At 33.3% G+C, this 21165-nt stretch overlaps 2 protein-coding genes across 4 annotated transcripts; both read right to left on the minus strand.

Moving 5' to 3' along the window:
* Positions 1-4610: 4610 nt before the first annotated feature.
* Positions 4611-12893, minus strand: NRPB2 (DNA-directed RNA polymerase family protein). The gene is made up of 25 exons (XM_022286675.2): positions 12554-12893; positions 11064-11285; positions 10695-10985; positions 10392-10589; positions 10187-10251; positions 10006-10092; positions 9743-9863; positions 9587-9631; positions 9358-9495; positions 9123-9195; positions 8893-8969; positions 8697-8804; positions 8480-8596; positions 8111-8266; positions 7936-8040; positions 7735-7860; positions 7580-7657; positions 7385-7480; positions 7179-7294; positions 7009-7078; positions 6871-6924; positions 6589-6732; positions 6147-6446; positions 5403-5825; positions 4611-5305 (listed from the first exon to the last, which is right to left on the minus strand). Exons 1-25 carry the CDS (start codon positions 12821-12823, stop codon positions 5186-5188), a joined length of 3600 nt encoding a protein of 1199 aa, XP_022142367.1. The 5' UTR covers positions 12824-12893; the 3' UTR covers positions 4611-5185.
* A 913-nt stretch (positions 12894-13806) lies between these two features.
* PHO2 (phosphate 2) lies at positions 13807-20415 on the minus strand. Of its 3 annotated transcripts, none has more exons than XM_022286316.2 (11): positions 20138-20415; positions 18863-19501; positions 18652-18790; positions 18326-18432; positions 16788-18208; positions 16246-16380; positions 15624-16043; positions 15467-15530; positions 15228-15367; positions 14636-14947; positions 13807-14267 (listed from the first exon to the last, which is right to left on the minus strand). In XM_022286316.2, the coding sequence occupies exons 5-11, from the start codon at positions 18195-18197 to the stop codon at positions 14010-14012; spliced, it is 2739 nt and encodes a 912-aa protein (XP_022142008.1). In that variant the 5' UTR covers positions 18198-18208; positions 18326-18432; positions 18652-18790; positions 18863-19501; positions 20138-20415; the 3' UTR covers positions 13807-14009. The 3 variants fall into 3 exon arrangements, with proteins under 3 accessions (XP_022142008.1, XP_022142009.1, XP_022142010.1); XM_022286317.2 differs by having other exon boundaries at positions 18295-18432; XM_022286318.2 differs by lacking the exon at positions 20138-20415 and adding an exon at positions 19705-19975.
* Between the last annotated feature and the right edge of the window lie 750 nt (positions 20416-21165).

Genomic DNA, 21165 nt, shown 5'->3' on the forward strand with positions numbered 1-21165 from the left:
CGAACTTCCGTTTCTTTAACCATTCTAATGGGCCCCACATTTGCTGACGTGGCTTCATCTCGCATCATACTCTCTCTGTTTTTCTGTTTTTCTTGTTACTTGTTAGCTATTGGATATTTATTTAACTTCTTCTCTCTAAATTTTCCAATTATCTATTTTAATCTCTCAATTATTTATTTATTTATATATATATTATTTTAATCTATAAGTTTTTAGATTGTCTACCGTGATCTATTACTAATCCGCACGTATGTAATTTTTTAACTAAAAGAGAGCATTTTGATTTTTACTATTATTCTATCATTCGGTGACTACTCTATCCGATTTGTTTAAATTAGTACTAAATTTCCCTTTAAAATTGTCTATTAGAGGATTTGAACTCATTCCATCTTAGTCACCCATGATGGTTAATATAATATCATATCTCCATATTATTAGATATAAGGTATTAATTTTTCTTCAACATGTCTGACATTTCACATATTTATAGGTTTGACATGGACATAAAGGATAAATTGATAAATTTCATAATTTCAAAACAAAAAAAAAACAAAAACAAAAGCAAAAAAATACAAACGTATCCAACAAAATTCACTATCAATGTAATATTAAGATTAATAATAATGAAATGGTTATCTTTAAAATTTAAATATTTATTTTTTATTTTATAATATGTTTAAAAATATTTATCGACATCAACATTTTATTAATATTTTTATGAAATTGAGATCTCAAAGTATTTCTATCAAATACTGACACTCCAAACCGACACTTCAAACCTTAGTTTGATATTGGCTCATTTGAGGATCAGAGTACGTGTCAAAAAGGCTAAAAGCCATCCTTTGCCAATTAATATATTTTTAAAAGCATGTTATTTGTGACTAGTTACTATAAACTGAATATATAATAAAATATTGTTGACGTTAATTAGTATTGTATATTTTTTTTTATTTGAACAATATTTTAGAAACTAATAAAAAAATATATGAATATCAATAAATAACATATTTATTATCATTTAAAAAATAGAGCTGATCCTCGTAATTATTGAAGTCAAAAAAATTTAAAAAAAAATCGAAAGAAGTAACATAAACATCACTGATTATAATTATGTAAAAATATATAATCATCATTTTATCTGTAAGGTGTATATTAATTGCAACTGTGTTTTTGTGTTCAATATAATCTATTACTTCTTTGTTGATCATATATATATTTTTTAATTAAGAGGCGATTAGAGAGTACTTCAAATATTTCTGGAAGCAAACAAGTGTGTTCGAAGGGTATAAATTTCACGATTTTTGTTTTGAAATATATGACTTAACTTCTATATTTAATAAATAAATAAATAAATATATATATATATATTAAAAAAATTAGAAATACTATATTATAATTACTTCTTATAAACAAAAATTTATAAATATTTTTAAAAGTACACCATCACCTTATCCTTATGGGCATAATCTTTTCCTCTTGTTTGTATCAACTTTGATAAAATAATGAATCTATATCATGTTTGTTTGTATATTATGGGTAATTTTACAACTTTTTAAGCCTAGATTGATCCTTTTAGTTCATGAAATTTAAATTTAAATTTTATATAGTTTTATTTGATTTCTTAAATTCTATATAAAAATAGTTTTTTAATTTCAATATTACAAGATAGATGAAGACTCAAACATTCAACTTAAAATAGTTATTAATATCCTAACTTTTTTTTTTACATAGTAACTAATTAACTTAATCTTTAAAATTTCTTCATTGATTTAACAAAACTAAAAATAAAAATTAGAAGAAATAACAAAAATATCACGAAAGAGAATATGTATTTATATATAACATCAAGTTTAAAATTTTACAAAGATAACATAAATTACAAATTTATACATTAAAAAAACAAAAAGTAATTATATTTCTATGAATATATATTTATTTTATGTCATTTAGTCTAATTTCTCTAGAGGTATATAACATCTAGTAAATTTGTATTTTTTTCACATGTTAGATATTAAAATAATAATTTAGCTACATTAATTTATTATTATAAAGTTATGATTTAGCCTTATTTAAATATAATTTCGAAGGAAACAACAAGGAGGATGGTTCATATAGTGTTATACCATGCGAGACAAAATTTGTTGATCTATTTTATTAAAATTACGTAATTCTGCCTACCCTAAAAAAGTTACGTAATTTTATAATAAAGTTTGTGTTTGATTAAAAAATAATTGTAATACTTTATGTGCCGTCGTGGAATGGAACCGATCTGTTGCAGTTCTTCTAGAAGCAAGATTTTATATTACCTCCAAATCAACTAATGAAAGAAAAATATATATTTAAAATTTAATAAAAAAAACAACAACCCATTGACAGCACAAAATACAAAGTAAAAAATAATAACCTAAATAAAATTTCACGATATGATAGGGAATTGAGTATTGGTGGAGACGTCGAAGTTCTTTTTAGTACAAGTGGGGATCATCGAGAATTGAAACTTGTGATGTATCGATCAAAGACAGTTGACAATTATCTTTGAGCTAAACTTACATTGTGATTTGATTTTAATAATTTTTTTAATTATAATAAATAATTATTTATTAGTGGACTCTACATTATTTTTTAATAAAATATTGTGAAATATTCATATTTAAAAAATCTCTAAAAGAATAATTGAAGAGTTAAGTCTCATAATTTATCCTTATTTCACCCACTAAAAAAAAAGGTCGTTGCCTACCAAATCATTGCATATTGAATATGGTAAAGAAAAAGACAATTTGTGACGTTGGACATAAGGGTTCAAATTTCCAAATCGTAGAGACCAAATTATAACTTTTATAACTAGTAAAACCAAATTAAAACTATGATGAAACCATCCGGATTAAATTTTTAAATAAACCAAAATATAATTAAAAATGCAAATTAATTTTTTTTGTTTGAGAAAAATAAAAAATAAATAGACTGTCTACATTAAATTTTTAATCTTAATCATGAATTATTGAAGAAAAATATTTCAATGCTGCTTTCAAAGGTAAATTAACTATTTGCTTCTGTCAAAAGAAAAATGATCAAACTCATTTAATAATTGATCTTTTGAAAATAATCGAGATGGCCACCACCTATGGCCTAACTTCTATAAATTCTTTAATAGAAAGGAAGAAAAAGTTAACAATCTTTTTAATATTAATATTGTAATTAATATTTTCTCCCCCCTTATTGGACCAAAATGTTATAATTCTTTTAAAATTTGAAACTAACTTGACTTTAGGTCAAAAGGGCAATACGAACTTTGATATATAAAAGATTCAATCAATCAATCTTACCAGATTCTAGATCCAAATTATTGGATTTGAAATTATGAATGGAAATATAATTATTAAATAAAAATACATTTGGCTTGAAATGGTTGATTCTACCGTATCATTTAGACATATTAAACTTGAATATAGCTCATTTGATTAAGATATTTATATCCGATTAAGTCGTGAGTTCGAATATTCTACCTTCACATGTTGACTAAAAAAATAATACAATTTCTACGTATTTATGTATTTTTTTTCCTTTGTGATGCAAATTCATATAAGTTGCATGCAATTGGAAAATTTGAGATAGAATTAAAGTAAAATTTCAATATTATGAGAACTTAAATGGTTAAGAAATATGAATATTGTGAAAAAAAGATTGTGTTTTGTTTTGTTATTAATTTTTTTTTACTAGTGTTTTATTTTTTACTGTTAAGAAATATGAATATAATTCACATGACCATGATTGTACAAGTACAAATATTTTCCAATGGCTATTTGACTTTATTAAGGTATCAAATTCAAAATTGGTGACTATTATGATTTTGAACCCATTTTCAGGATTTTAGTATTATTATTGGCCAATGATGCGGGGTGGGACGTATTCCCTCTCCGTTCCCATTTAGGTGGCGCAGAAAAATTATCCCCATTCTTACTTTGCGTCGAGTCTAAATAGAGATTCAAACTCACAACCTTCGAACATAAATATTTTAACTTATTGAACTAGATTCAAGTTTGCGATTTCTTTAAATGTTCAATTTTATGGAAATAAAATATTAAAAAAATGTCAATGTCAATGAATAATTTTTTAAATATTATAAAAAAATCGGTAACTTATTTAGATAGCAATTATGTTAAATGTCTGACAAAAATATTTTTTAAACTAATAAATAAGCATTTCAACCTAAAGTAATTAATATTATAATATTAGGTCTATATTAAGAAATTAATATTATAATATTAGGTCTATATTAAGAATGTTTTGTTGATACTTTCCATATTTTTTATTCTTTTTACAACTGCAGCGATAGTTTTCATATTTTTTAATTTTTTGAATTTTTTTTTTACAATACTATACAACTGCCAAAATAGTTGAACAATTATTTTTTGCTTGTTTGTACGTACGAAATATTATTCACTTCACAGTACTAATTAAGAAATTGCTAACGGTTCTACCAAAAATCGATTAATATTTATGGAAAAAGTCGATGAAACTTGAAGTTGCAAGTTCCCTTTTTCAGTATATATTAAATTCAACTCAAAATTAAAGGCCTTCATATCATATACTATAATTTTGTTGCAGGAAAATAGAAAATGAGGGCCAAATCCCATCTACTAACATATAACATGAAGATATTCAGTGCCTGTTGCACAAATTCACAATAGATTTCATCTACATTAGGGAAAAAAAAAACTCGTTAGACTCATCATCGTATATCGGTAATCCATAATCTGGAGATACTGAAACAAATATAAAAGTAAAGTTTTTTTTGTAAGAAAAGTGTTCTATGGACAAAAGGGTTAAAACACCTACACACGACCTAACAAATCAATTTTTCCAGACGTGAAAGCAAAAGCACAGGGAAAAGTAGCTGGTCGCACTAACCCTTTTGTTCTTCTGGATGATAACACAGCTCCATCAATAGGCTCCTCCAAGGGTGGTTGGCTGCTCCCATTTCCACCAACCAATTCCAATGCTGAGATCTCGAGGCAGTGGCTTTCGTTGATAAACTTAAGGTTCAATTTCCCAGGGGCATGCCCTCATTGCCTCCTTGCTCCAACAGCAGCTACCTTTCCAGTATTCACAGCATACTAATATATATGATAGCAGCAGCTCAGAAAATCATCCAATCCGTGAAAGCTCGTAAACTGTAGAAGGGAAATCAGGATCCTTTCTTCTTTTGGTCTTTTAATGGTTTAATCTCCTTTGTGAACATCCTTGGTGCTATTGCCATAGCCATGAGCTCTTGGAAGAGAAGCTTACAGGCGTAAGGGATGTACACCTGTGCCCACCAAAACAAAGTAAGTAAAACTGTATGGAAGTTGTGTTGTATTTACATGTATGTATATAAAGAAGCTGGTCTAGAATTAGATATTCACCTGAACGATGTCTGTTTTGTTTTTGCAACCCCTACATTCAAAAGAACTCTTCTTGAGATTTGCGATGGCTATTAATCCACAGCACTCGCAGACGTGGATCCGATACGCATCACTTTGATCAAACAACCTCTCCTTAAGGAAATGAGCAGCACCATGGGCAATCATGCAGTCGCGCTCCATTTCTCCAAATCGGAGACCCCCATCTCGAGACCGACCTTCAGCAGGCTGCCTTGTAAGGATCTGCACAGGACCTCTTCCACGTGAATGGATTTTGTCATCAACCATATGCTTCAGCCTTTGGTAATAGGTTGGGCCGAGGAATATCATGGCTGAGAGCCGCCGGCCTGTATGGCCATTATACATGGTCTCGAATCCACGCATCTGATAACCACACTTATGCAGAGCCTTACTGATATTGTCCACCTGACACATCAAACAAACGACATTGACAAAATTGCTCTTCCAAAGCAAAACTCGTATGGTCAACATTGCTCTTATCTAGAAAAAAATAATTAAAAATTACTGAAAGTGTCAAAATTGTATTTCCTAAAACCCGCTTGGAGAAGATGTGGTGGTAATAGCTTTCTGGAATAATTTAGAAAGAGATATAGATAAACAAAATAGACATATAACAATCTCCAACTCCCAAAGTGCGAACAAAAAAGAAGAGGGAACAAATCAGTCAGTTTACGAACCAAAATCGTCATAAATATTGCAACTCTTCAAGACTGAAACACAACTTACAGTGACATCAGTGAATGGGGTAGCATCTCCTTCTTTTCCCATGTGGGCTGCCACCTTTCCCATGATACACTCAATAAGCTGACCAATAGTCATTCGAGAGGGAATAGCATGTGGATTCACAATAATATCAGGGGTGATTCCTTCCACAGTCCAAGGCATGTCTTCTTGTGTATAAGTCATCCCCACTGTTCCTTTTTGACCATGCCGACTACTGAACTTATCCCCAATCTGAGGTATTCGGACAGATCTCACCCTCACTTTAACAAATCTCAACCCATCAGCATTTGTAGTCAGTAGAACCTGCAAAAAAGACAGGTAAATGATTATACAAGACAGGTAAATAATTATACATGGTAAATTATAAGTTGCACAATTTGTTACGGAAAAGCATTGCGAAAACATTTTAAAAATGAACAATGTATTCCTTTTAAACAGAACTTACTTGATCCACAATCCCATTTTCACTGTGACGTAAACTAATGCTATGGTCACGTCTTGAGTAACGTGCAGCTTGTCCCTGAGCTTCTTCCTGAGAAAGAGGAGTCGTCTTTCCAATAATAACATCCTCACCTGATACTCTAGTACCCTGAATCACAACAAAATGTCCTACAATCAAATTCAATTGAGTAAGAGCACAAATGCAGTACAACCAAATTCAATAAAGTGAAAGCTCTGTTTTGAGCACTAAGACCAAAGAAAATGCAAGAGAGTTTTATAAGCATACAGGGGGTGCAAGACCATCATCGTCCAATTTATCATAAGAGCCATGCCTCATACCCTGCAAAAAGAAAATACTCGTGTTGCAGATCAAATGTTTAATAAAAAAAAGAGAGCAAGAAAATTAGTCAAAATAAGTTCTCACCATAGTATTACTTCTGTCTGGCCGTCCAAAATCTTCTTTTACTAGAGTTCCCATTTTTTTTTCCTCATCCCTGAAAATGGACAGTGTAAGAGCATAATAGTCATAATGGATGAAAATCCCGGAGAACATGCATGCATAAGAAGTTAGGAAACTGGGAGGGATAATCGTACCTGTATGACCGGAAGAAAAGTGACCTAAAAAATCCACGGTCAATAGAGGATTGATTCATGATAACCGAGTCTTCCTGGTTATAACCGGAGTAGCAAGCAATGGCAACAATGGCGTTCTAAGACAAAAGAAACAAAACAGAATGTGAAAAGTACTATCAAAACCAAGAGTACCTCCGGAAAATAAATAAATTATATTGCAAACATACAATGCCAGCTGGAAGCTGCCTGAAATGGAGGTGTTCCATAGCTCGTGTAGTCACAAGAGGCTTTTGTGGATAATACAGAACATAGGCCAAAGTATCCTAAATCCAAGGGAAATAATCCAGTATATTATTTAGGTAAATTGACAATGGGAAAACATCTTCAATGATGAATCTACATTAATAGGAAATAGAGCATACCATTCGAAATTGGTAGTTGGTGACATAGATTCCCATAGCTTGTTTACCCATAGCAGATTGGTAAGTGTTACGTGGGGACTATATGAGCAACAAATGGATAAGTGAGAGAGAAAGATCAATATAAAAACTATTCTTCAGTGGCAAAACTGACAAACCTGGTTATGGTCAGGAAATGGAATAATTGAAGCACAAACGCCCAAAATCAATGATGGATGAATTTCACAATGAGTGTAGGTGTCAGAATAAGCCTCAACTGGGTTTATCCTTGCTTGTATAAGATCCTGGTTCATTTTTAAAAGGTCTTAAGTTTTTGTATATTTCCATCAGCCTATCAAGTAGATTTACTGTTCACTCACACTAATTGTCATGGAAATCATAGTAGTTTCCTCTTCTTCAGTATCTATGTATTCTATGAATCCCTTTGCCACAAGATCATGCCAGCCACCATCTTCCGGGGATTCCTGTTACAAGAAATCATACAGATATCAGCATAATGAGGATAAAGAAAGACAACAAGATTTTATTGCTCACCCTCTGCTGAAGAGCATGGATATCCTTCTTCTTTATGAGGAGTCTTTGTTTCTCAACAATGAATAATGGACGACTGCATCGACCATAATCAGTATATATCCGTAATTCTTTCAGACGGATATCTCTAACCACTCCTACTTCAGTATTTACATCAACCTAGGCACAAAAATTAACTGTAATTAAAATCCAGTATATGGTATAAAACAGAACACAATAATTATAATTAAAATCCAGCATAAGATATGAAATAGAACACCCCGTGTGTTTGTCAACAATCCATACAAACTAAAATGTTAAAACATCTTTAATTTCAAAGAAACGTTTTATGATACAATATCTGCACAAGCAAAAAAAACTATAACTACTTACCCGTCGCCTCAGCCGTCTCAAAGTCTTCACCAACATTTCAGGATCCCGGTGGATACCAACCCAACAACCATTGACAAAAATTTTTGTTGCTTGAGGAATGACAGCAGGAGAAATTTCCTGCAACCAATAGAATTTGTTAAATGATGCTAATAAAGGAGAGAGAAAAAGGACATGAGCAAGAGCATCACAAATTGGTAGAGAACTTGAAATTGTGCACCTCAAAATTTTCTGTGCCCCATTCTTCCAAAAATTCCAAAATAGGATATGCCGCAGATCCGACTGTTATATAGACCATCAATGCCAGATTTTTTACCAGTCCACATGCCTGATGAAAATTTCAGATTGCACCCCTAAGTAACCAAGTGATTCACAAAATAGCACACACAGAGAAATTTGTTAGCATTTATACTCACTTGTCCTTCGGGTGTTTCAGCAGGACACATCATTCCCCATTGTGAATTATGCAACTGCCGAGGCTTGGCCAATTTACCTGGTTTATGAATTAAATTAAATGACGAAAAAACAACAACAATTTGCAAACTACTAGAAGAAAAAAGTACATAGGAGAAAAGGACACCCGGTCATCATTATTCCATTCACCATAATCAATAAAATATTTATAAGTAACAACAAATGTTTTCACCTTCTCGACCAATTGGTGAATTCAGTCTTCGTAAATGCGACAAGGTAGAAGCATATGTCAAACGATTTAACACCTGCAATAATATGCAAAACAATTACCTCCAAATGAAGAAAACAAAAAAACTTCACATTTGAGACAACATGAAATACAATTTGTAGGGGTTTAACATAGACGAAAGATTCAATAATCAGATTTGCATAATAACTGGATTCTGTGGTGAAATTTTAGTCCCCACCTGTGACACTCCAGCTCTTGTACCAGCTGCATTTGCCTGCCCCCAGTTTCCAGTTGCAAGTGAATACTTCAGGCCACTCGTAATAGTTTTTGCTTTGATGGCAAATTGCAAATTAACATCCTTTCCATTATCAACACACTGTACCATGTTCAAAACACATGAGCAATGCATAAGCTTGTAAAGAAAGCAATAGTTGCATGGAACAAAATCAAAATTCCTATAGTGCAACCTTTTGTACATAACCTCTCACATCTCTTGTTAACTTTCTAAATAGCTGCATTCAAACCAAAAAAATATATATATATGAGAAAATCTCTAAAAAGATAAACATATATATATATAACATTTGCAACCAAAAAAAGAACTTCTCAAATAAAAAAAAGACCATTCTAAACAAGCCTCCGAGTAAAGGACCAGCAAGGTCCAGCCTTTTGTTTCCGTAGTGGTCCCTATCATCTTCAGCTCTCCGGCCAAGGGCACATAAGAGTAGCCGGTGAATTATATAACTGGCACATGTAATGTCATTGAGTAACGCAATTTAAGAAGTCACAGCAAAAATAGCCCAGCCAGTAATGATTATATCTTGTATAATGATAATAATAAACAATCATAATAATATAGAACAAAATCAATAGATATATGCCATACCCAAAATAGTATGCCTTCTTAGTCTCACAAAATTCACCAACGCCAACATGGGGAAGCATTTCCTTTTGAAGGATCTCTTTGGCATACCTGAGACATCAACATAACAAACATATTGACAAATGCTAAAAAAGTTGTGTACAATATAATGGGGCAAGCCTAAATTTATTGAGATAATGCATACTTAATCCTCTTTTCCTTGGTCACACCAACTGTTGATCCTCTCTTCCCGATATAGTCTAATGCAACCTACAGTTAAAGAAAAGCATAACACAACAATCATATCAGTTACAGGTCACCGGACAAATGAAAGTCACAAAACATATAATTCATGAAAGAAAGCGAGAGGCTGGGATGATAGACTTATTAGCAACAGAGAAACAGGAGACCTGTTGATTTTGGATAACGAAGGCCTCTTCAAGGGAAGGTCTAAGCAACTCCATCATTTGAGTATCAGAGAAGTCATAACATATATGCTCTAGAATATCCTTGTCAGCAACAAATCCTAAAGCACGAAACACAATAATAATTGGAATCTCGGTTCGAATATAAGGTAGAGTGGCACGTATGTATTGTCCTGAAGAGCCCTGAAATAACATTGATAAATTGCAAAAGAATAGATTAGAACATATTGACTTCAACAAGGAGGAAGAAGTTCTAAATCATCAGAAATATGAAGAGAAGTACATTACCCCCTTGGCACTAGTTCGAGAAAGCATCCGTACAAACATGGTACTAGGAGGTCTATTTTGCGACTCAGCCATAGACCGGACTTCTGCCACAAAGGCGTACTTATTTGGCTGTCTTTTCTTGAAAACATATACGTGATTTGTGCTCATCTTCTCTTGTGCAATAAGAACCTTTTCACTCCCATTGATGATAAAATATCCTCCTTGGTCATATGGACATTCCCCAAGCTCAGTCAGATCCTTCTCAGAATTCTGATACAGCGTGCAATAACTCGATCGGAGCATGATGGGTACCTAAAGACAATACAAGTCATTACTTGCATAAAAATTAATGTTGCTACATCTGTTTTCTATAAAGTGTTAGAAGCAAACCTTCCCAATAAAAACTTTTGTAAAATCTTGTGTTTCAGTAACTTCTTCACCATCATGGCCTTTCTTTATAACTCTTTTTGAAACATCCACATACAAAGGCGCTGAGTATGTTAGATTCCTCAGTCGTGCAGCCTTGGGAAATAATGTTGCAGTCTCTCCATCAGATTCAGTCATCATTGGCTTACTCAAGTATATCTGGCCAAAGCTGATCTTGTATATTGTCTGTACATAACACGACCATATTAGAGCCACTGAATATGGTGCCTAGAAGTGTATGTTTTCTAAATACAGGGAGAATAATAATGGATATGGTGCATTCAATCAGTATCGAAATGATTGAGGGGGAAAGACATGGATCTTATGACTCCATTATTGGATGTAGAGCAATAGAACAAAAGTGCATCAGCCAACAAAAGTGAACTTGATTACGTTCTTGAATTGTGGTAAAACGGTGAGAAAATCATTCTTCAATTTGGGTCTTTTCTATCAATTAAAACCTTATCATACATAAATCACACAGCAAAGAAAATTTAAGTGACTTGGGGGCAGCTCAAATACCAGGTTCAAAAACATTTTATGTTTATAAAAAAAATTAAAAAGTTTTTCTTTATGTAAAAACTTATTTGGCAGAATAATTTTTTTAAATCAGTTTACATAACAAAAAATAGCAGAAAACAGAAACAATATATATTTTGCTTTCATATAAATTCTATTTATGCTTTCTCAATTAATTGTTCGTTTATAATTATAATTTTTTTTATGTATAGCTTGATTTCAATGTTTTGTATGTTTAGATTAGTACTTAGAAGAAATAAACGAAAATACAATGATAAATAAATTCCATTTTTTTTCCAAACCTTTTAAAAAAAATTAGAAACGACATAAAAAGGTTTTTAGTCCCTCTATTTTATCTTTGATTTCAATATGAATAACAAAAACCCAACATGAAAATCTATTTGTAAGTGTGGCAAATGAACTCCATGAAGTGATGTTTTTGTTGATATTATGTTTTAATAATGACGTGGGGTTTAAAAAATAATATTGGGTGGAAATCATTATTCAGAAAAGCTTTAAAGCATTATTTCAACAAAAATAGAATGAATGTTAGGGCTAATTCAATTGAGAAGTGTCACCGAGAATGATATTTTTTGTTAATTTGAAATGCTAGAAAGCGTCCATTAAATTTCAATCAAAGAACAAAAGTGATGATTAAACCCAAAAGCGGACTAAATTGCATGGACTGAAAATGTAATTTGACCCACCACCCAACCCCCCGAACACAAAGAAATACGATAGCAGTAGAAGAAACATAGAGCAATATTTCCTTTCCCATCACTAACAAATTCCGAGAGTATGACAAGCCATTCGTCGCCATTTCCAAGTGAAGTTCATCCAGGGAGTAGACAAAACATCATAACTCATAAAAGGATAGAGTGCCAAGTAACCCCTTATCCTGATGAAAAACTCTAAAGATTCCCAAGAAGTCGTACCTCAGCAACATCCGACTGGTGCCCGGGATTGTGCTGCGACTCGGGACGAATCTCAATATCGGCAGATTCGTCCACAATTTCCTGCATAGTATTCTGAATAAACTCATCGAAGGAATCGAGCTGCTGCCGGACTAACCCCTTCTCTTCAAAATAGGCTGAAATCACTGCCCAAGCGTCTTCCTGAGTGATCTCTTCTTCGTCATCTTGCATAGACTGATCAATATCGTCGTCCTCGTTCATATTCCGATCATACTCCTCGTATTCGTCCATTTCTTTAAGGTACCCAAGGGAGTGCTGTTTTTCGGGAGAGAGCCTTGCGCGAGCTCGAATGACCTTCCCGTTCCGAAACGACCGACTCTGCTATTTATACCTAAACCGACTGCTGAACTAAATGGCCAGTTTGTTAAGCCCATGTCTTTTACGGCCCATGTCTTCCTTCAACTAAATTGATTAAAACGTTTTTTAAAAAAGATAAATTATTATTAATTAATAAAATAAATAACAAAAAACGTGTTTTTTTAACACAACATACAGGGGAGATTCGAAACTCACAACTATTTCTGGAGATAAATAGATAATATATATATATCCTTATTAATTAACCATTTTTTTTTCTAATCTACTTCTATATTATAACCAAAATAGTTTTTTAAAACCTGCTTTTTTTTTATTTGAGATTTTGAAAGTAACAAAAAAGAAAACTAGATACTTCTAAAAGTAAAAAGTGAAACAAATAATTTTCATAAATGGTAATTAAGTAGGCGATAACTCAATTCTGTGAAATTTTGGTCCAAATCATAATATCATAATCAGCTTAGATTATGTTGAATTATTAAGAATTTTTAATTTATTGTCAATGGGAGCATATTAAATAATTGACCCATCATCTAGTTGTTGTAAAAGAAAAAGTGTTTTTAATTTACTAAGTAGTTAGATTAAATTGATATTTCTACCCAAATTAAATTAAATTTCTCTAAGCCCAAACAGTAGCCACGTGAGTTTACCAAAAATCTCTCTAAAAAGTTATAAATTTTGAAATTTTTGTCCTTTTTATACATCCTCTCAAGTTTCAACATCCTCAAAGATTTGTATACCACATTTGATCCCGCAATATTAAAAAATTTTAAAACTAAAACAGTAGTTGATCGGAATTTTCATGTATTGAAAGAGCTACAAATCTTTTTTTAGTATCCATAACAAGGCGATTTTATCGGGCACAAAAACTAATAGTGCCTGTAAAATAATCAGTTGAATTATCACACCAATCAAAGTACTATTTCTTATTTCATAGACTGTCTGCAAGCTATAAATTATCTACATAGAGCACCACAAGCTTCACCAATGGTGCAAGTTTGCAACAAATAGAAGACAGACCAATATTTCACATGGCACACAGTGGTTTTATTTAGATTCATTCACTGGGTAGGATGGTTTTAGATACTTATATGCGTGAAAACTACACAATCAGAACATTTTCAGCCCTGATAAATTGGCTGCAGTCGATTCCCTTACTCGAAAATGTCTCGACAAGCTTCGGGAAGATCTTAGCAAGCATGATTTTGAACCCAGTAGAACTTTGGTTTGGATATTCGAGCTTTGTTGCTCCACAGTGATAATCACTACCTACCGGAGTTCCTTCCATGTATGCTATACAAGCTGCTAGAATGTGTTGATAACGTCTCCTGAAGTGTTCCTCCACAAGTGCTTCAAAATGCTGCACCAGAGGAAATGGTATTTTTTTAATGAAGTCACAATTACAAGAGTTTTAGCAATATTACTTATGCTTTGTTCAAATGATGGTATATATTATTTAGAAAAAGAATTAGAATTCAGCATATGGAATACGCTTATGCAATGCAGACAATGTAATATCGGTGAACTTTCAACCAAGATATTTCATAATTCTGACTCATTCATCTGCTACCATATGGCATAAGTTGTTTATATACAAGTATGATTATTTGACCCAATTTCATTACCAAACATAGTCAAATTCCTTCTGATTTGTTTCATAAATGGAGGCCAAATTTTATTGACTGATTCAATTGCCAGAACAATAGAAAGCAGAGTCAGTAATTATACCTTAGGCGGCTTGCTTAGCAAGTACATCATAGATTTGCAGGTGACAAGAAATGCATTTTCATTGTAGCTGTCGGAGTTTTTTTCTCCCTCAGCTCTTCCTAATTGTGCATCATATCCTGCCTCGTTATAATACGGCTTCTCGTTAAGCACGAGAGCCTGAAGGGAAAGAAGAACTTGAAGTATAGTAGAGCTCACGGGATTCCACACTTCAGAACCGCTGCCAGTCCAAGTGTTTAGCAGACTCAAACATACCTTGCCAGATTCGTACAAGTTAGGGTTGACACGGAGCCCACCAGAAATGTAGTGCACTAGCTGCAAAAGATATGAAGGAACTTAGTAAGAGCCTAAGATCTTCAAGAGAGATGAATTTTCTAGCTAAAAAATTCATAAGCAGACTGAAAGCTTGGAACAATCTTTCCCTATTTGTATGATAAAGAGAGAGAATGTCCAACAAAAGGACAACAGAAACGTGGTGTGGAGGGCACCTAACATTTCAAAGAAATATTATATTGGCAGTAGAAAGTCGGTTTCTCACAGTCACCATTTGAAACATGAAGACGTACAAAATGCAGAACTTTATGATAAAACTTACAGGTGGTATTTGAGGGTACTCTGGAGGAAGATAAATGTCAAAAAAGAAAAGTCCATCGTGATATGGTGTTCCAGGTGCACCAATAATGACGGCTCGAATAAGATCCATCCTCTCCTCAAAGACACGAACATAGATAGTTTCTACAAAGATTTCTCTCATTCAGTTGGACAGGCATATACCATCTTCATAAGAATCAACGATAGAGAGTAAACTAAAGACTTCGACAATAAAATGCTAACCAGGGAGATTATTTTTAAGAATGCTCCATTCTTGTTGCACCTTCTTTAGCCAACCTCTTCTTGCCTATGAGAAACCAAAAGCACTATGAAAGATTATCTTGATTGTTGAAATCAAATGACACACCTAAGGAACTAACTTCTAAGGTATGTTTCTGACCTGAGAGAGCAGGGATCCGTTTCCTGATGAAAGAAAATGATGATCTGGGCAGTCACTGGCCATATCAAATTGTGTAAATAGATCGTAGTTCTCACTTGAGGTTGAAAGCGTAAAATCTTCATTCTTATGATTTTCTTCTATTTTGAAACTTGTCTCACCAAAATCTTGTAATTTAGCTATTTGCGACAGCTCAGTGGACTGGCAGCAAGTTTGCAGCTCTTCTTTCTCATTGAGTAAACCAATCTCATCTCCACCTTCAAACGATTGTAGGGCTGTAAAAGTGCCTGACAGGATTGTTGATCGAACTGATCCAAACAAGGTTGTAAAAATGCTTGAGAAAAATTCAATGGCAGCTCGAGAAAAGAAGCAAGTAGTATCCCTTTTGAAGTTTTTACCAGCACCATCACAATTTGGCATATCCTAAGCACAAAGTTGGTACGACCATTTAGTTTTAAATGAACTAAAAATAGATTCAACTTTAGAACACTTAAATTTAAAAGAGAGATTTTTTTTTAAATCAGAAGTTAACTAAATTAGTTCCGGAGTTCTAAAATGAATGGTACAAATATGCTGTTCACGGTTCACCAGATTTCGGAAGTGTTGGAATTGGCATTGCCATTACCTTTCCTTTTTGAATATTATATGGTTTCAAATGCTCAATCTGGTCTTGTCTCAACTCCTCAACATTTTCACCATTAGGTACAGCAAGTGTAGAAACTTCATACTTATCAATGGGGAAAATCTCTTGAGGCAAAACCTACAATGAAGTGGAAAGGAAATAATATGACCATAGAAGGAGTCTTTATAGATGCAAACCAAAAACTAATGTAAATTGTAAGGGGCTAACTTCAAATCCTATTAGTTAGTTTTCATGGATAATTAAAAGTGCTAAATGATGGTGCAATTGCCTTAAACCAGGAGCTCTTGAACCTAGAAAATAATTTATCTAGATAAGGCTATCAACTGGAGAAGGGATCGGAACTGAGCATTCACGAAGCAATAAAGATAGAGTATTACAGCTAGATATATTAACGCTACAAATGAATTTCTGTGGGGTCTCTGTTACATGCATGATGTATGTAATAGTGCTTGTAGCAGAGAAACAAAATGAGGTTACAAATAAAAAGTAAACGCACATGCAGATACATTAACTAAAATGAATACCTTGCTTGTAGAACAATTAGCCCATCTGACCTCCATGACGCCATCTTTAAAGCCTATAACATTACCAATAAAAGATAGGAAATTGTCCATATTCATGGTATTATCGATGACGCGATTCTCCCCATTCTGAGCGGACTCCTCACTCATGGAAATTTCATAATTTGTATTATGTTCATCAGATTGACCACCAAACTTATCCAATGCCAACCTAAACACAATATCTCCAAGAGAGAAGGAATAATCTGGGTGCTCAACCAATTCATAAGCACTCATTGTTTCCTCCACCAACAGTATATCCAGATCATTACCTTCAGTCAAATCACTGGTTCTCCATTGAACCTTCACAGTTCGTTCCTTTGCATCAACCGCCCGCACGACACCCCATCTCTCAGCTATAGATATGCTTGGATCATTACAAGTGCCCTTCTCCATAACTAACTGTTGAGGCCAAAATTCGTGAGCATTCATAGCATTTGCTGGAGCTAAACAATGGGAATCTAATTCTGAGGAGCGGCTACCATCCTGCCATAGCACATCAACTTTAGTTTTCTTCTTCACGATAATAGATATTTCCTGAAAGCCTGTACCACAATATCCACCATTCATGAGGTCATGTGTGGTAGTGAACTTTTCTCCAAGATAATCGCCTTTTTCATCCACTGGAAAAATACACCAGTCACCAAGATGCCAATTTGCATGTGGAAAGCATGACAACAAGGTCAATTTTTTTGCATGCTGCATCCGTTGCGGAGCAGGTAAACTTGAACTACAACCCATCAGAACCGAGGCAAGCCAATCAACATACACTAGTCCTGCTTCCACAGAACAGACTGTTCCTTCACATCGGTCATCCTTCCAACCAGATAACCATCTTGGTGATTTGGAAACATTCGAGAGCCTTACCCTTTGTCCAGGGTAATAAGGGTACTGTGGATCATCAAGTGCATCAACAGATATGGACAAGAGCTTCTCTTGGTCCACAGCAATGATTTCACACTTTGTCCCATCATCAAAAAGAACACTGACAGAATCAATAACCTTATCAACTCTTCCAATCCATGACCCGTGAACAACAACATCTCCAACAGAAATGGAACGAATTTTTAAAAGATCTTTAGAATTTACATCTTTGATGAAGGGTCCATGATTTTTCTCCAAATCAACAAGCATGTCAATTCCAACCACCTTTCCCATCTGTCCAAATGGGTCATTCACAGAACAGACTACATCTCCAAGCATGAATTCCCTCTCAAAGGAAAGGAACTCATCAATTTTCCCAATTGTCTCCTCTAAGCTTGATAAAATGCAACTAGTCTGGCCGTGATAAAAATATTCAGCTTCCTCTGGGTCATCACTGCTATCACACTCACTGGAATTCTCCCAATCCGAGTCACTAAGGAACAGGTCCATCAATAGGATTTCTATACAAGACAAAATCATATAATGCTACGTTATTAACATAACTACAAACCAAAATAAAGATGAAAATAATTTATAAGAAAAAGACCTCAAAGTATCCTCCAAGTAAAAATTCAAACCTCAGTTGCTAAAAACAGAATTTGAATTTTTTCTTGTATTTTTGCTTAAGCTTGTTAGCAACAGTACTTCTTTGAGTAATTCATAACTTCAAGGAGAGCACCCATTCCTGAAAATAAAATAAAATAAAGATGATATATCACCCAGAGTATGTTATTGGATTGAGAAATATCACACAAGAAGAAAATCATCTTCCATGTATTGCTTCATTACAGTAATTTTGACAGCTTTGAATCATAATTTTTTAAACAGAAATTTTGAATTATTCTTAAAGAACATCAACAAAAATGTGTCGAAGGAACAATAGCAAGTAGGATATGGAGGGTACCATTCACTTTGCATTTCTTTTAGTAGTTCTTCCAACTCCTGGGCACGATATAAAAGTAAACTGATTTGTGTTGCACAACTAACCGAAGTTTGAAGTCGAAGCAAAAAAGATAGATGATTGTGACAATTGTCTATACTATCTGCCAAATAAGAAATTTCAAGTTAATATATAAATGTTATACGTAACTGAATCAAAATCCACTGTAGCATACCTTGACTGACAGAACTAGAGATTCAAATTGCAAATAATATTTGCAAAGGGATAATAGGAGTCGACGAGGACCCAAATGCCAAAGGAGATTTGCCCAATAATGGACTGAAGTTTCAGCCAAAGGAAACTTCTGAGAAATATTTTCCAGGACTGTTGAAGAATCAAGAAGCAGTGAAACTGCCAAATAAAGACTTCTTTGTATCGTTCTGGAACAAAGACAGATGATGACAAAGCAGATTTGTCTCAATTTTCAGGTCGACTGCATCAACCATAAGAATCTATTTGCCAAAGGAGATTTGCCCAAGCAGGAAAAATCTTCAGAATAATTATAAATGCAGAAATATTAACATAAATATTCAACTACTTGCGAAGCCCAATTTCTAATGCCAAAGGAAATTTGCCCAAACATGAAGCTTTTATAGCCAAGTTTATCAGCTCTCAAACAGAAATTTTCCACATAAGGACGTTAATTAATGTTAGTCAATGGCACCAAAAGAAATAACCAATCCACTACATATATCCAGCCGCTTGATCTAGAATGGAGAAGCCGCATGTTCCTTGATTACATCAAGAGAGCTATGTCAGCAATTATTATTCATGGAATCAACAGCCCGGAAAATCCGTTACATTCCCTTTTCACCTGCAACAATGATTATTATTAAAACCTTGAAAAAATGATGAATAGAAAATAGAATATTGATTAGAAGCCGCAGTTATTGGTCGTTCAAGCAGCAGCACTTAAAATTATTCCTCAAACAGACATTGAAAAGAATATATATATATAGCTATATACACCGAAATAAGTGCATGTATTCACTTTTAGCATTTATTAACCACTACTACCTTCAATGCCACTTGACATAGACCAAGCGCAAGGATTGGAAGTAATACTTTCTATAGAAGAACAGCAGAATTCATCGTTCACTTGTGAAAGGCGAAAAGTTCAAAAGATTGGCTGAATAAAACTATCATCATACTAATGATTTCAATGCGCTTCCAAGACAGTTTGATCTTTCGCTACGGAGACACTTCTGGAAACAAACGAATCTTGAATACCATTCGAAAGAGGAAACAGCCACGTCGAGAGAAGGGCTTAACCTTGTGACTGCACAGTCTATGAACAAAATTCCAAACGAAAAGCCAAAAAATCCGCAGATGAACAAGTTCAAAAACGACGAAACTAAATCCTTCGACTCCAAAAGACAGATAGATAGCATGCAAAAACAGAGAAGAACTGAAACCATAAGCAAGGCGAGATGCGTATACAATTTTTCACCTCTGAAATTTTCATGTATGGCCAAACCAAACGAAGTCCCAGAATACGGCACGAGGAGGACTCCGGCGAACCGAAGCAACTCAATCCAGAACATAATTCAAAATCTCGCCGTTCGCACCATTTCCGAAACTCTAAGCCATTGCAGAGTTAGCAGGCGGCGCGTGGAGGATCCACTTCCAAGTAGTTCATAATTCATATTGAGAATTTGAGAGCCTTGAAGAGAGATACCCAACAGAATATGCCAAAAGGATTTCTGGAATAAAGTAGGATCGTCTCTCACAAGTTTCTTAATTAATTCTGATTCTTCCAAATTGAGTGATTATGTCAAATTAATCCATTAACACTTTTTCTTTTATTTGCCTTTTTCTTTATAAGTGGAAAATCCAACCTTCAAAATATGTATCGAATAATCTGAGGATCGAATTCCACAAATTGTTGAACACAAAAAATAAAATATACATGTATGTTAGTTTTTGAAACATACTTTTGGCATTAAAAAATTAATTAATTAATTAAATATCATTTACTAAGTGTCTTTTCATAACTGTTTTATTTTTGTGGTGTGTTTTTGAAAATTAAATTTATAAACATGAAGTATGTGTTTGTTTAGTTTGTTATTTATCTTTTAAAATATTTTCAAAATAATTTTTAAAAACTAAAAAATGTTATTTTTCTTGTTTTTAAAATTAGGTTAAAAGTCCAATGAGATTTTAAGAAATGTGATAAAAATACTAAATAAATTTTAAGAAACGATCATACTTATTAAAAATATAAAATTAAAAACGAAATAATTATCCACACGTCTAAACAATTAATTTTCTTTGTAATATTTATTTTCAAACCTATTTTTTTCCCTCAATACAATAAATGCACGTATGGGATCTTCAAATAAAAAGAGGAAGGGGAGAGGGAAATAAGAAAAAAAAAAGGGGTAAGTTGTACTATTCCCCAACTTTCCCATATGCATTTATTTACTTTTATTCTCCCCACTCACCTCTCTATCTTTCCAATCAAAGTGCTTTTTGACG

This window comes from Momordica charantia, assembly GCF_013281855.1.
Source record: "Momordica charantia cultivar OHB3-1 chromosome 1 unlocalized genomic scaffold, Mcharantia_2.0 BLBB01000001.1, whole genome shotgun sequence".
NCBI lineage: Eukaryota > Viridiplantae > Streptophyta > Magnoliopsida > Cucurbitales > Cucurbitaceae > Momordica > Momordica charantia.